General features: G+C 45.6%; 1 protein-coding gene across 1 annotated transcript in view; it reads left to right on the plus strand.

Moving 5' to 3' along the window:
- Positions 1-5,897, plus strand: part of LOC140703741 (uncharacterized) — a 38,525-nt gene extending 32,628 nt beyond the window's left edge. Inside the window, exon 6 of the mRNA XM_078387657.1 lies at positions 1,288-5,897. Within this exon, the coding sequence (XP_078243783.1) occupies positions 1,288-3,189 (1,902 nt within the window). The 3' untranslated portion in view covers positions 3,190-5,897. The remainder of the gene's footprint in view (positions 1-1,287) is intronic.
- Positions 5,898-16,756: the final 10,859 nt, after the last annotated feature.

Genomic DNA, 16,756 nt, shown 5'->3' on the forward strand with positions numbered 1-16,756 from the left:
TTTCCTCTTTAATCAACTTTGAGAAATTCCCTTCAAATTTTCTAGAAACCTAAGTAGAATCATTGGGGAGAATAATAGAGTGAGGTTAAAAAGAGAATTTAAAAATTGATCATCGGTACATTCATTATAGATGAAAAAATTCTACCAAAGTGTGATAGCTGATATTCCTATAATGATTTAATTTGTTTTTAATTTTTCTAATTTCAGCTTCTCAAAATTTTGCTTTTTATAATCTTTTAATTTTTAGTAACATTTATTCATCCTTATTGTAGTATATATAGCAATAGTAGTTTTCCTCCTTATCCTAATTAAAGAATGTCATCTCAGGTTTATTCCAGTTCAATTTGTCCTTTCCCCACTGATTATAATTACTGCTGATAATGGTGATCGTTCTGTAGGAAGCATGTAGAAGACTGTTTCCCAACCTTTTTTTGAGTCATGACCCCCTTCTATAATCTCTAAGTGATCTGCAATTCTCTTTCCCACATTATCATTTAAAAGGCATTTCAATGGGAGAATGAAATTACATCAATTTAGACTTCTCAGAATTGAGTTCTACCCCAATGATTAAAGGAGGGCTGCAAATCTATCAAATATTTATTAATTTATTAAATTTACACTCCACCCATCTAGACTGAAGTTTACTCTGGGCAACTAACAATATTAGGTTAAAAAACAATCATAATAAAATAAAAAATAATGGGAATAATGTAGTTCAAGATGGGGGAAATAATTAGGCAATAACAGGAGGGAAAGCCTGCCTAAAGAGCGGGGTCTTATGTTTACTCTTAAAAACACCCAGAGAGGGAACCAGACAGATCTCTGGGGGCAGACTGTTCCAGAGGCAAGGGGCCACTGCTGGGAAGGCCCGGTTTCTTGTTCTTTCTCTCTGGGCCTCCCTGAGCATCTAGGCTCCTCATCCGCCATTTCTAGCTAGAACGAGGAATTCAAGTAGATCTAAATCGTTTAGGGCTTTCATTGACACTTTGAAATAATGGGGAAACAAACAGGCAGCCAATACAAGGCAGCCAGAGTGGGGAAAATATGCTGATGTTTTCTTACCCCAGTGAGAAATCTGGCCGCCACATTCTGTATCATTTGAAGTTTCCACATCAATGTGAAAGGCAGCCCCACGTAGAGTGTATTACATTAGTCCAATCCCGAGATTGCAAGCACATGGACGGTCTTTCCTTCCTCCATGTGACCCAGTCAGAGCCCGAATGGGCTTTTTTCTTATCCCTGCTGATTGCTGACATGGTTGCTTCACTTCTTTTTCTAATCTATCAGATGATGACCAGGAGAAGAGGAATTTCCCAGCAACACCTGGGACATCCTGGGCAGGAACTCATATTGAAACAAGAAAACAGAGAATTGAAAATGCAAGTGGTTAGGAATGGACATCAAATAAAAGAAGTAACGCAGGGGAGAAAGCACGTAAAAACATGTCACCTCAGTAGTCATCAAATAACTCATGCAGGGGAGGAACTATATCCGTGTATGGAATGTGGAAAGAGCTTTAGTCGGAATCGTAGCCTTAAGTTACATCAAAGGACTCACACTGGGGAGAAACCACATAAATGCATGGAATGTGGAAAGAGCTTTGGTCAAAGTGGTACCCTGAGGTCACATGAAAGAACTCACACTGGGGAGAAACCGCATAAATGCATGGAATGTGGAAAGAGCTTTAGTCAGAGTGGTGCCCTTAGGTTACATCAAAGAACTCACACTGGTGAGAAACCACATAAATGCATGGAATGTGGAAAGAGCTTCAGTCGGATCGCTCACCTTAGGTCACATCAACGAACTCACACTGGAGAGAAACCACATAAATGCATGGAATGTGGAAAGAGCTTTAGTCACAGTTGTGCCCTTAGGTCACATCAAAGGACTCACACTGGGGAGAAACCACATAAATGCATGGAATGTGGAATGAGGTTTACTCAGATTAGTAACCTTAGGTCACATGAAAGAACTCACACTGGGAAGAAACCGCATAAATGCATGGAATGTGGAATGAGCTTTATTCAGATTTATAACCTTAGGTCACATGAAAGAACTCACACTGGGGAGAAACCACATAAATGCGTAGAATGTGGAAAGAGCTTTAGTCGCAGTGATTCACTTAAGTTACATCAAAGGACTCACACTGGGGAGAAACCATATAAATGCATGGAATGTGGAAAGAGCTTTAGTCGCAATGGTCATCTTAGGAGTCATGAAACAACTCACAGTGGGGAGAAACGACATAAATGCATGGAATGTGGAAAGAGCTTTACTCGCATCTATGGCCTTAGGTTACATCAAAGGACTCACACTGGGGAGAAACCAAATGAATGCATCGAATGTGGAAAAAGCTTTAGTCACAGTGGTAACCTTAGGCAACATGAAAGAACTCACACTGGGGAGAAACCACATAAATGCATGGAATGTGGAAAGAGCTTTAGTCAGAGTGGTGGCCTAAGGAATCATGAAAGAACACACACTGGGGAGAAGCCATATAAATGCAAGGAATGTGGAAAGAGCTTTAGTCTCAGTGGTGACCTTAGGAAACATGAAAGAACTCACACTGGGGAGAAACCATATAAATGCATGGAATGTGGAATGAGCTTTACTCGCATCTATGGCCTTAGGTTACATCAAAGGACTCACACTGGGGAGAAACCGCATAAATGCATGGAATGTAGAAAGAGCTTTAGTTGCAGTGGTAACCTTAGGTTACATCAAAGAACTCATACTGGGGATAAACCACATAAATGCATGGAATGTGGAAAGACCTTTAGGCACAGTAGTCACCTTAGGTCACATCAAAGGACTCACACTGGGGAGAAACCATATAAATGCATAGAATGTAGAAAGAGCTTTAGACACAGTGGTGCCCTTAAGTTACATCAAAGAACTCACACTGGGGAGAAACCGCATGTATGCATGGAATGTGGAAAGAGCTTTAGTCACAGTAGTAACCTTAGGAAACATGAAAGAACTCACACTGGGGAGAAACCACATAAATGCATGGAATGTGGAAAGAGCTTTAGTCACAGTGGTGGCCTAAGGAATCATGAAAGAACACACACTAGGGAGAAACCACATAAATGCATGGAATTTGGAAAGAGCTTTACTCGCATCTATGGCCTTAGGTTACATCAAAGGACTCACACTGGGGAGAAACCACATACAATGGTGGCTCGCTAGACAGTTACCCTGCATGACAGTTTTTTCACTAGAGATTGCCTTTTTGCAATCAATTTAGCGGTTCACAAAACAGTGATTCCTATGGGGGAATTTCGCTGGACAATATTTGCTCCCTGCTTTGAAAACTGATTTTCGCTAGACGATGATTAGGTTTTTGCTATGGTCGGACTCTCGGGAGTCTGACCATGGATGAGGTAGTCAGCTGCGACATGGATCCAAGCGGCGGTGGTGGCGGCAGGGTGGGAGGGATCCAGATGCCTTTCAGGCATCTCAGACTTGGATCCGCGTCACGGCCGGCTACCCCATCCATGGTCAGACTCCTGAGATTCCGACCATGGCTGGGGTAGCTGGCCGCGGGGCGGAACCAAGCCCAGGATGCCTGAAAGGCATCTGGACCCCTCCCACACTGTCGCCACCACCGCCGCTTGGATCCATGGCACAGCTGACTACCTCATCCATGGTCAGACTCCCGAGAGTCCGACCATAGCTCAGGTAGCCGGCAGTTGGGCGGATCAAAGCCCGTAATGCCTGAAAGGCATCCGGACCCCTGCCGCCTCCGCCACCGCTTGGATCCGTGTCGCAGCCGGCTACCCCATCCATGGTCGGGCTCCCGAGAGTCCGACCATGGCTGGGGTAGTCGGCCGCGGGGCAGATCCCGGCAGTGGGGGCAGGGTGGGAGGCATCCAGATGCCTTTCAGTGCTCCGAAGGCGAATCCCGGCGGTGGCCTCGGAAGGACCCTTCGGAAGGGTCCTTCCGAGGCTACCACCGGCATTTTCCCCCAGCTGCAATCCTTCCCAAGATTGGATGTCCACCTCGACTCCTTAACATCATCAGGTCCTTTCATGGGGGAATGAAGCGCACCATAGTTTTTGATGGCTCAACATCAGATCCCATTGACATTGGATTCCAAAACATCTCCTGTATGGAGAATTAGTGCAGCGAAATTGCCCCAGAAGGAGAGCACAGCTGTGATACAAGGATATCTGCAAGCAGGATCTGAAGGACTTAGGAATGGACCTCAAGAAATGGGAAACCCTGCGCCGGGCTCCCTGAGATGCTGTGGGATTCCAGAGGAGCGGGGGCGCCTGGCAAGGTCATTTGGCTGGCTTTCTTCGGGCTCCAGGAGTGTGGAGAGCTGAAGAACTTAAGAGGCAATGGGGGAATGAGAGTTACCTAGCATGGTTTTTCCTGGAACTTGCCATGTCAGATACCTGGCCAGTAATTTATTCTCCATATATACACGAGCAAACTGTTTAACAATGAATCCACACACCAATGTTTCAATAGGGCAAAAATCGCTTTGCGACGATCGGTAAGTGTTTTGCTTACCAATCTTCGCATTGCCATGTCGGGGGTACAGCTGATCGGTGGTTCGAAAATGGCAACCGAAACACCCAAAATGGCCGTGGGTGGCATTTTCGCGCCCTGCCCTCGCTTACCGAGGGTGCGAAAATGGCAGTTGGATGGGAAAACTTCGCTTAACGGTGACTTTGGGCCCCACTGGAACGCATTAAACAATGGGCTTTTCCGTTCTGTTTAGCGATGATTCCCCATAGCAAAGGTTAATAGAAACTTTTACAAAATGAATGTAAAAAGAGAAAAGGATGGGTGTTCTAAGGCTAACTGATGAAAGAAAAGCAAGTAGTGAAGAGAGAGAAGCTATCATTTGATTTAGAAGGCTTTGCCCTCAACAATAATAATAGTATTTGAGTTTTAAAGAGGGTACCAATGATGTTGTATTCTATATTTTTTTATGAACAGAAGTATGTTTTCCTTATTATTTATGAAGAACTAGGTGTTTCTAAGCCATTGAAAGTAGACTGCTTTGTAATGACAGGAACTGTTGGAAGGAGTGGAAATTTTGGTTTTTCTAGCTCTGGCCTCTTCAGGCCCTGGACTGCACTGGGTCGGAGGTGACCAAATCCTTTGATCCTCAACTTCTGAGCTTTTCAGAGGCTGGGAAACCCAAGCCTTGAGAAGATTTCTTTTTTCTGACTCAGGCAGAACAAAGGGATATAAATATTGGGAGAGATCTCACCCAAAGTCTTATTAGAAAGCAACAGAGAACCATAGATGTTTGGTTTCATGGAGTACAGCATGTACAGCATACGATGGAAATGATGCCGGGTGAATGTCCTTGGAAGAGCGGAAATATAACCGTGAGCGAGTGACAGCCAGCAAAAGATTTTACACCCAGCTACCTGAGAACAAAATTTTCTGTTTATTAACAACACACGTAGAACTAAATAGTGATTTTTTAAATTTGTATATATTTATTTTTAATCTTTAAATATAATTGAATGTCTTTCATTGTAAATGATAAGGGTTTTTGTTTCTCATCATTGTATTCTTGGGAATTTTGAAGTGTTTTGAAGATGTATTCTCTGTCTTTCTAGATTATGAGATCCAGTTATTTTTAATATGTTTGTATTTTAGATTCAAACACGTCTTAAATTTTCCCTATTATCTAAATTTAAATTCCTGCTTCTTTGTACAAGGTGCAAGATTGTGTTTTAAGTAAGCCTACAGTTTTTGCTTAACTGTATGACGCTTGGATTTGAAGATATGTGCCTACAGTTTTTTCTCATCCCTTTAAGACTGCCTTACTTTTTTTTTTTTTTTTTGGATTTAGTATATTTAAATATGAAATGATGTAACTCAATGAACTTGTACAGAATTAACAAGTTTTGGAATTACCTGAAATCATTGCAGCAGTGAAAAGACTTCTTAAGTGCTACATAGATGAGCTTCGAACACCATGTCACTGGTTGTCTATCTGATGGCAAAAATCAGGCTGAACCCATCCTGACTGGATTGCCGTCCTTTCCTGAGGAGAGGAGAGAGAAGCCCATGGAGACCCGAAGGCAGAATATATGACCCTTCAGAGAAGTGACACCTCCATGGGGAGAACAGGAAGATAGAGAGATGAAAAAGGGTCACAGAGAAAACCAGGAGTATAGAGATAGTTCCGGGTGAAGAATCAAAGGTTAAGACAAAAGAAGGGATGGGAGAGTCTGGAAATAAAGAGCCAGGGGTGTCTAAGGTGGAAATTCCAGTGAGGGAAGCAGAAGGTCCATCAGAGGAAAGGAAGGATCCACCGGATAAAGGAACATTAGGAGCAGCAGAGGTGCAGGAGAAAAAGAAAGGAATAAGAGAGGAGGAGGGAAGAGAAATATATCTTGGGGAACAATCAAGAAGGGAGACAATGGAAGCTGGCATGGTAGAAGGGCAAAAGAAGGAGAGGATATTATTACCACAAGGCTGGGAGTGGATATGACTGGAGAAACCCTGGACCAAACAGTGGGAGAACTTGATGATACGTCACTAAGAGGTAGAAGGGAGTCAGTGAGAAGTAATACCGGAGAAACCTCATATTGGGGAGAGAAAGAAGTGAGAAAGTGAAGAAATGTTACCGCAAACCTGAGTATAAATCAGCAGAGTTTATATTTTCAGGTCCAGAAGGTGAAATAAATTACTCAGACACGTCCAACTTCCTCCAGCACGTGTATTTACAGCAGATGTACAAAAGTAGAAGTGGCAGCATGTCAGCATGGCATCAATCAAGGTGGAGGGTACATGTTCTCTATACAGTGTATACAGTATATATAACCCCCACAGTCTGGTTTCATTGTGGGAATCACCTTTTTTTCTGCATTCATATCAACATCAATGAATTGTAGAATCTCCGTGCCTGGGAGGTGTGACAACCCCAGACCTACTGGAGTATGCCACACTTTAGTTAAGCTGCCACCAACCATTCCCTATAAGGAGTCACACAGACCAGGAATGGATTTTACTAAACAAAAGAACAAGGTTTATTGAAAAGACAAACAGAGTAAATAAAAAGATCAGGTAAATAGAATAATGTAACGTGGCATAGTCCCAACCATATACATATAACAGTTTGGTTCACACAGAACACTTTAAAGTAAAGCACAGACCCTGAACCTATCAGTTCTGGCTACCTATAAAGTAACCTGAACCTATCAGGTATGTACTAACTGACACACAGTTGTACTCAGTCTGACACACAGACTCCAACTCCAGCTTCTCCACGCAAGCTCCAAATATATATACAGTACAGCTCCTCCCCCTGATGTCCCGCCTTCCACTCCCCATAGGATGGAACTTTCCCTCCAAACCCATGACAGACAGGTACCATCAGTGCTGTATGTAACACCTCCCCTCTTTATAAGTTGTTTTGCAGGGGAAAAGCTAAAGTGCTTTTCTCCAAAAAAACAACCAGGATTAAAACACACAAAACAGTTATACATTAACATACAATCCCATACTTACACTCTAGGTTAAACATATCAATTAGGCATTTAAACATTAACATTTACAATACATTAAGTTACCTTTATTAATACAAACCAAGCCTGTTAAAAAAAAACAGGTACATTTAACTTTTGGTCAACAAACTATACATAGTCCATAGTTTCTTCGCCGTCTTCACTCTTCGGGTCTTCTTGACAAGGCGTCAGCAACACAGTTCTTTGACCCTCTGACCACCTTCACTTCAAAGTCATAATCTTGCAGGTTTAACGCCCACCTCATAAGTTTACTATTGTGGGTTTTCATTGTCTTTAACCACTGCAGTGGTGAGTGGTCAGTGCACAGAACAAAATGTCTTCCCCAGATGTAAGGTTTGGCCTTCTGAATCGCGTATACTATGGCCAGGCACTCCTTTTCCACGGTTGCCAAATGTCTCTCACCTTTCTGGAGTTTCCTACTCAGGTAGGACACTGGATGCTGGTCACCATTTTCATCCTCCTGGCAAAGAACTGCTCCTACCCCGCTGTTAGACGCATCGGTGTAGATGATGAACTCCCGGTCGAAGTCAGGAGCACGCAGCACTGGATAATGGATGAGCGCCTCCTTCAACCTCCGGAACGCCTCCTCACAGTCGCTGGTCCACGAGATGCGGTCATCAGTCTTTGTCCGCGTCAGATCGGTCAGCGGAGTCGCCATCTCGCTAAACCTCGGGATGAACTTTCTGTAGTAGCCCACCAACCCAAGAAATGATTTGACTTTTTTCTTGGTGTTGGGTCTGGGCCAATCACGAACGGCTTCTATCTTGGCCTCACTCCTCCCCCTACTATGTGACCCAAGTATTTTATTTCTGGGCTACCCAGCTGACACTTGCTCGCCTTTACTGTTAGCCCTGCTGCACTTAACCTCTGCAGCACTATCTCCAGGTGTTTCAGGTGATCTTCCCAGGTATTGCTGAAGATCGCTATATCGTCAATGTAGGCCACAGTAAAGTCACTGAGCCCTGCTAAGGTCTGGTCCATCAGCCTTTGGAATGTGGCTGGTGCATTTCTGAGACCAAAACTCAGGACTCTAAACTCATAGAGACCGAAAGGGCTGCAAAAGGCGGTCTTTTCTTGATCCCTGGGATCAATCCTTAATTGCCAGTATCCCTTTACTAGGTCCAATGATGAAATGAACCGACAACCCCCCTATGGTCTCAATCAGGTTGTCTAGCCTGGGCATTGGGTAGGCATCAGGAGTGGTTACACGGTTTAACTTCCGGTAATCTACACAAAATCTAATGCTCCCATCAGGCTTGTCCACCAGGACTAGAAGAGGGGACGATTATGTTCTCCCTAAGCATCTCGTCCAGCTCCTTCCGCACCTTGTCCCTATAGGGTCCCGTCACTCGGTATGGGGATACTGCTTGTGGGGTTGCATCCCCTGTATGGATCCGATGCATCACTCCCTTCACTATCCCCGGCTTATTTGAAAACACCTTTTGATATTTGGTGAGCAGCACTTTTAGTTCTTGCTGCTGGTCTTGGGTGAGTGCAGGACTGATCTTTACCTCATCTGGGTTGTATTTTACTTCCCCTCTACCCTCCCAGAAGGGTAATTCAGCTTCCTCACTCTCAGCTGCTTTTATTGCAAATAAAACCCTCTGTTCCCCTCTGTAGTAGGGTTTTAGGGCATTCACATGTACCACCCTCCTTGCTTGGTGTTCCTCCTGCTCTATAAGGTAGTTCAGGTCCGACATCTTGGAAATGACCTTATATGGTCCTGCCCATTTGAGCTGCAGTTTGTTCTCTTTGCAGGGTCTAAGCCAAAGCACTTCCTCCCCTGGGTTAAAGTGCCTCTCCCTGGCTTTCTGGTCATACCAGGTTTTCTGTCTAACCTTCTGAGCTTGCAGGTTCTCTGCTGCTAGCTCTAAGTTTCTCTTTAGGTCATTCATTAAAGAGTCTATATATGTCACAACATCTTGTGGGTCATCCTGGGTGATCTGCTCCCAATTTTGTTTGATTAAATCAAGTGGCCCTTTCACCCTTCTCCCAAACAAAAGTTCAAACGGACTGAACCCGGTACTGGCTTGGGGCACTGACCGATAAGCAAACAAAAGGGATTGCAGCTTCTGGTCCCAATTGTTTGGATTCTCTGCCAAGTAAGCCCTAATCATGCGCATCAGAGTCCCATTGAACTTCTCCGTTAACCCATTACTTTCAGGGTGATAGGCAGTGGTTTCCTTGTGTTTAATTCCACAGATTTGCCATAACCGTTTCATGAGCTTTGATGTAAATGATGCGCCCAAATCTGTGATTATTTCTGAGGCAAATCCCATCCTGGACATATACCCCACCAAGGCGTCTGCCACTGTGTTAGTTTCGATGTTAGTCAAGGGAATGGCTTCGGGGTACCTTGTGGCATGGTCCACAATGGTGAGAATGAACCGGTTCCCCCTCTTTGTGGCGTTGGGCAAAGGTCCCACAATATCCACTCCTATACATTTGAACGGGGTGTCAATCACAGGCAAAGGGCACAACTTCGCTTTGGTCCTGTCACGGTTATTCCCCTGCCTCTGACACACATCACATTGTTTACAGAACTCCTTGATCTGCTTCCCTATTTCAGGCCAGTAAAAATTCTGTGTGATTCTCTGCTGTGTTTTGTTCACCCCTAAGTGCGCAGCAAACATGTCAGAGTGCCCCCTTTGTAAGATCATGGGGCGATACTTTTCAGGTACCACTAGCTGACTTCTGATCCCATCTCCCCCTTTTGAGATATTTATTAGGGTCTCTCTATATAAAATTCCCTTTTTCTCATGAAATCTCGCTGGGGTTTCAGGTGTTAGCTGGGTGTCTGTCACCTGTTCAAAACACTTTTGGAGAGTGGCGTCTGCCTTTTGCTCTTGGCCAAATTTGCTGTCTGTGGTTAAGGTTTCTACCACAGCTTCGGAACTATCCTCATCTGCTCCAGCCTCGGGCTCGTCAGTACCCCCCTGAACTGTCTCTGTGGTAGCTTGTGAGCGTGTAATCACTAGCGCCCGTTTCACATGTTCAGCCAGGTCATTTCCCACGAGCATGGCTGCTGGCAGAGTCGATGAAATCGCTAGCCGCCACACTCCCCTCCAGCCTTGAAAGCTCACAGGTACCTCAGCTACTGGCAGCGAGATCACCTGTCCCTCAATCCCTGCCACCTTCATGCTCTCATTTGGGATTATATACTCCCTAGGAATGATGTCTGGATGGCACAGGGTCACCTGGGAACAAGTATCCCTTAGCCCCCTATACTGATGGTCAAGTATTCCTACGTCCACCCCTGCGGTCTCAAACAATTGTGAATCTGTTCTCACTAGTAAGCAGCGCTTGACCTCCACAAGAGGACCATTTTCCCCAGCCTGATCAGCAGATGTAACTGTTCCAGATTGAGTAGCCATGGCAACAGGCTCCCTCAGTGGCAAGGAGCTTTGCTCTTTCTGGACACAGAACACAGCTTTTGGCTTGGTTCCACTCAAATCATGAGGCAAATTTCCCTTTAGCTGCTTTAATTTCTCACACTCTGAGATTAGATGGCCCTTTCCTTGACAGAAATAACATTTTCTGCTGTACTTGGAGTCTTTCTCATCTGGTTTTGGTTTTCCCTCCACAATCTGAGGTCTTTGTGGTTTCATGTCTGAGGGCTTCCCTTCAACATGGGCCCCTCCCCCTTGCTGGTTTTTCCCTGGTCCCTGAGAGTACTTGCTGTAGGTTTCTTTGGGTTTACCTACAGATTTCCCCTCAGCACCTAAGGGCTTTCTTATTTGGTAAAGAAAATCTGCGATCTCTGCCGCCTCTGTCACAGATTTAGGTTTCCTTTCCCTCACCTGGAACTTGAGTTCCCCATGCAGGACTGACTAAAACTGTTCCAGCGCTATCAGGTCTTTGAGCTGCTGGAAGGTCTCTGTCCCCTCCTGAGACAGCCATTTCTCTAGCAACCTCACCAGTTGGGCCCCCACTTGGGTAAAAGTCTGCTCTGGTTTCTTTGTGAGTGACCTGAATCTTTGCCTCAGCTGTTTTGCATTTATTCCATGTCTGGCAAACACCAGTTTTTTAAACTCAGCGAAATCTTTCAGCAGTTCCACTGGCATCTCTGCATAGACTTCTGCCAGGCTGCCACTGATTAAAGATCACATAATAGTCATCTTCTCAGTTTCCCTTACTGAGAAGTCCACAAACGCTCTTTCCACGAGGGAAAAGAACACCTCAGGGCAATCTCCCTTGTGGTACACAGGGAATTTCTTCAAGTCAGTTTTAGACAATTGGCCCACCTCAGAATCTCTATTGTTATTATTGTTCTGATTCATCATTTCCAATTTTCTTAACTCAAACGCCATTTTCTCTCTCTCCAATTCCATTTCAAATCGTCTTTGTTTCTCCCTTTCCCTTTCCTGTTTCTCTTCCTTTTCCCTTTCAAACGCCATTCTTTCTCTCTCTAATTCAAATTGTCTTTGTTTCTCTTCCTTTTCTATTTCCCTCACCCTCAGTTCATGCTTTTGGGCTAGGAGCATTTTTCTGAGTTCTGGGTTCTGTTCTCCCGTGCTCTCATCCTGCACTGAGCCAAATTCCTCCTCAGAACCTTGGTCTACCTGTGGGTCCCTTACTTCACCCATTTCTGCCATTTGGCTTCGAGTCAAGGGCATAATCCCCCCCAGAACAGGCTGCCTTCAAAAGTCAAGCCTCAAAATAAAGCGACGACTTTTTTCCTTTTGCCTCAGAAACAGCCTTCTATAGATTGCTGCTGTTCCTTCAGCACCAACTTGCAACTGTTGCCAGGCAGAATTCCCCCCCTCTGCTAGGCCTCTCAGCAGACAGGCTAGATCACTGTTACTTCACACAGCTTTGCCTCAGCTCTTTCCCGCCAAAACGGGTTGCCTCAGAGCTCCCTAATCTAGTCCCCAGTTGGCACGTTCTTCCACTAGCGCACCTCCCCGTGAGGTACACCTAGAAGATTACCTACGCGCCTCAGATTGTCCCTGACTAGACCCCCCTTGCTCTGGGCACACTTGCCAAGGCTTTGTTGTACCACTGGACAACTGGACCAGTCGTATCCCACACGCTGGACACCAATCAATGTGACAACCCCAGACCTACTGGGGTATGTCACCCTTTCACTAAGCTGCCACCAACCATTCGCTATAAGAAGTCACACAGACCAGGGATGGATTTTTAACAAATAAAGGAATAAGGTTTATCTAAAAAACACACAGGGAAAATAAAAGGATCAAGTGAATAAGATACAGTAACGTGGCTTAGTCTCAATCATGCATACACCAGTTTGGTTCACTCAGAACACTCTTAAATAAAGCACAGACCCTGAACCTATCAGTTCTGTCTACCTATAAAGAAACCTGAACCTATCAGGTATGTACTAACTGACACACAGTTGTACTCAGTCTGACACACAGACTCCCACTCCAGCTTCTCCACACAAGCTCCAAATATATATACAGTACAGCTCCTCCCCCTGATGTCCCGCCTTCCACTCCCCATAGGATGGAACTTTCCCTCCAAACCCATGACAGACAGGTACCATCAGTGCTGTATGTAACAGGAGGTCTCTAAATTTCTTTAGGATTCCTGTGGAGTCTGATATCCTAACAAAGTTAGGACCTCCAAATATCAATGACATCATACCGGGGAGAGGTGATAGAAATACAAAGAATGTAGGAGGACCTTTCATAAAAGCAGTCATCTTTCTATTCATCCAAGATCTCATACAAAGGGGAAAACTTTGAAATGCAAAGAATGTGGGAACAGCTTCAGTCTGAGCAGAAATTTAAGGATACATCAAATTAACCCATACAGGAGTACAGTGTTGTCTCACAAGACAAATTTAAGTCATTCTGTGGTTAATGTCTTCTTCCAAAAAATTCATCTTGTGAAACGTGTTTTCCCCTAGGAATGCATTGAAATCTAATGTGTTCCTATGGGGGGAAAAGTCAGAACAACATCAAATTTGGTTTAGAAAGGGTTTATTAAGTGCTCTTTAAAGCTACACATATTGTGCAGATGATTTCAGAAATTTCAATCAAAATACTTTAACCTTTAAACCATCATAGTAAAACATTTAAAAATCAGCAAACATGAGGCAGAAATATCTGCCTTCCCTCAAACTGAACAGAAACAGTCACTAACAGTCCTTGGAGTGTGCAAAGTTCTTCAGAAAGTGCATTTTCAAGGCATGTAAACATACAGAAACCAACAGTACAGAAACTTTTTACATTTCACAATTTATTGTGAACAAGCGAGGCTGAAGTCTCTAAACCACCAGGACCAGTGTTTTAAGTCAGGAAATTGGGGGCAGACAGAACTGTCTCCACCTCACAGGAGCAGTATTTGACATTCCCAGAGCTGCAGAGGGTCTCCCTGGTGATGGCCTGAAAGATGGTCAACCGGGAGAAGGCTTTAAGGCTTGACCTCAAGGCTTCTAGGAGGAGGAGGAGGAGGAGGAGGAGGAGTAAGACAACTGGGCACTGTTGGTAGAAGCAGCAGGTTCCTCTTCCTGTCTTGGCCTCTTTGTGAGGAACCTCTCCATTGTCTGCTGCTTCCGCCGCCTTTTCAGCATCCCTCCGAAAGGGACCTGATCCTTTCGTCAGATGTGTTTGAAAGGTCATGTGCCAGAGCCTTGTCCGGGTGGTATCGCTGTGCTTGAGTCTGCACATTTTGCCACTGTTCTAAGAGCTCCTTCGGTTTAGTGGTGGACAGCTGTTCCTCGCCTGGCTCTTCTCCCCTTTCCAAAGAGGCCTGCTCCTCCTTAGCCTCTGCCTGCAATTCGACCAGCTCCTGGGTGGACACCTCCCAGTCATGGCACTCCACCAGTTCACAGATGTCCTCCTCTGTGACCCCAAGGCCCATGTTCCTCCCCAAGGCAACAATGTCCTCCCTCACTGTTGACTCTGGTGCAGGCTCAGAAGCATCAGAGTCACTTGTTGCCACACAGTCTGGCCGCAGGTCGTGCCAAGCAGAATTAAGATTTCTCTGTCTGGTCCCGTCCCAGGCTATGGTGATCAACTTCAAGGAGCTGACCGTGTCAAAGTTGTTCCTCCAGAATTCACCCAGAGTGAGGTTGGTGCAATCGGTCACCTCAAAGCAGCGCCCGAAAAGCATCTTGGTGTACCATTTCTTTAAATTGGCACTGACCTGCTGATCCATTGGCTGGAGTACCGGGGTAGTGTTAGGCGGCAGGGACATGATTTGAATGAAGCTGAACTCCTCTAACAAGTCTTCCTCAAGGCCTGGAGGATGAGCAGGAGCATTGTCCATCAGGAGCAGGGCCTTCAGCAGCAGGTCGTTGTCCACCAGGTTGGATGCATGTGACACAAGCCTTAGCATTGGATCGGCACAACACACACAGCTGGCCTTTGTTGATCTTGTGCTTATTGAAGGCCCGTGGGTTTTCCAAGTGGTACAACAGCAAGTGCTTTATCTTCAGGTCCCCACTGGCTTTGGCACAGAAGAGGAGGGTCAGAAGGTCCTTCATGGGCTTGTGGCCAGGCTGCTTGCTCTCCTCTTGATTGATGGAGGTCCTTTTGGGCATCCTCTTCCAAATCAGCCGGTCTCGTCACAGTTGAAGACTTGCTGTGGAAAGTAGCCCTGTGTTGTGTTGTAACGACATCCAGGAACTCCATGGCAAAATCCTTTGCCGCAGGAAAATCAGAACTGGTGGCCTCTCCATGCCTGATCCAGATCTGGTTTCAAAGCGTTCAAACCAGCCTCTGCTTGCCTTGAGGTCTTCTGGCTCGGCTGAGGTTCCTGGCTCTTGCTACACGAGGTCTGCATACAAGGCCTTGGCTTTCTCACAAATGACAGCCTCAGTCACTGTGTCCCCTGCACGCTGCTTCTCTTGCATCCAGATGAGCAGCAACTTCTCCACCTCCTCCAGAGCAGCTGGACGGTTCTTCACGATCTTGGTGACTCCCTTGGCTACATCTGTTGCAAGGATCTTCTCCCTCTTCTTAAGGATGGTACCGATGGTGGATGGATTCCTCCGGTACTCCCTGGTGAGTTCTATCACTCGCATGCCTCCGTCGTGCTTCCTGATGATCTCCTTCTTCATCTCTAGAGTAATATTTTCCTTTGTCATCTTTCTGGCCTCTGCAGAAGCAGCCTTCTTGGGACCCATGTCAGCACAGCTGCTACGTTCACAAAAAAAGAGGCAGTGCTTCACATCCATTTGACACACACCTTCGCACCCCTGGCCAAAATTGCCCTGGACAAACAAGTGGCATAACACACACACCCAACACAAGCGAAGCCCCCTACCTTTCCTGTGCAACTAAAAAAATGGCATAACAAGCCCCCCTCTACCACAGGAGAACCAATTGACAACCTACCTTTTGGCAAAAATGTTCTGAAAGCCTTCAATTTCTCCCAAGACAGGATGTGTCCACAACACAGACTGCACCAAACACAGGATGCGCCTACGACACAGACCACAGTTGCTCCTCTCAAAGTCAACCTTGGAACTGCACGTGGAAAAGTGAACCCTGGCTACATTGGGGAGGCATTTTAAATGTCCCAGCACAATGCATCCTGGCTATTAATGGTTGAGATTTAAACCAAACAAAAATAAAAACGGAAAAGATTCATCTTGCGAAGCACGGCCATGGGAACATTCATTTTGCCAGTCATCAACCCCATCGCCAAAACAATTCATCTTGTGATTTTTTTCATCTTGCGAGTCATTCGTTTTACGAGGCACCACTGTAATTTTATGTCTGTGGTGTGTTGAAAGGGTTTGAGTGACAGTGGAGCACACATGAAATGTTGAAGAGCTCAGGGATATGGGAAAGTCCCTCCATATCACACGCTGATCGTGGGAGTAAGATTTGAGAAGATTCCAAGGAAACAACAAACTTCATTCCTTTCGTGGATAAAGGTTCACTGAATAAGCGAAAAAAGCACCCATTACTTAGAGCAGTGGTCTCCAGCCTTGGGCCTCCAGATGTTCTTGGACTTGAATTCCCATAAATCCTGGCCAGCAGAGGTGGTGGTGAAGGCTTCTGGGAGTTGTAGCCCAAGAACATCTGGAGGCCCAAGGTTGGGGACCACTGACTTAGAGCACATACCAAATTGGCTGACATGGAAAGATGGAACAACTTTGCAGTCAGGCCGGCTGGGTGCACGGAGGAAGTGCTGCCTCCGGGAGGCAAGAGTTGCAAAGTAGCTCCATGTCCGGCTTCTTGCAGATGAGGGAGGTCAGAGGCAGACAAGGGCGGGGGGGAACGGCTGCTTGTTAGCCAGCTGCTCCCTGGAGAGGGAGGGTGGGGAGTGAGCA

This window comes from Pogona vitticeps, chromosome 2 (genome assembly GCF_051106095.1).
Source record: "Pogona vitticeps strain Pit_001003342236 chromosome 2, PviZW2.1, whole genome shotgun sequence".
NCBI classification, from domain to species: Eukaryota; Metazoa; Chordata; class Lepidosauria; order Squamata; family Agamidae; genus Pogona; species Pogona vitticeps.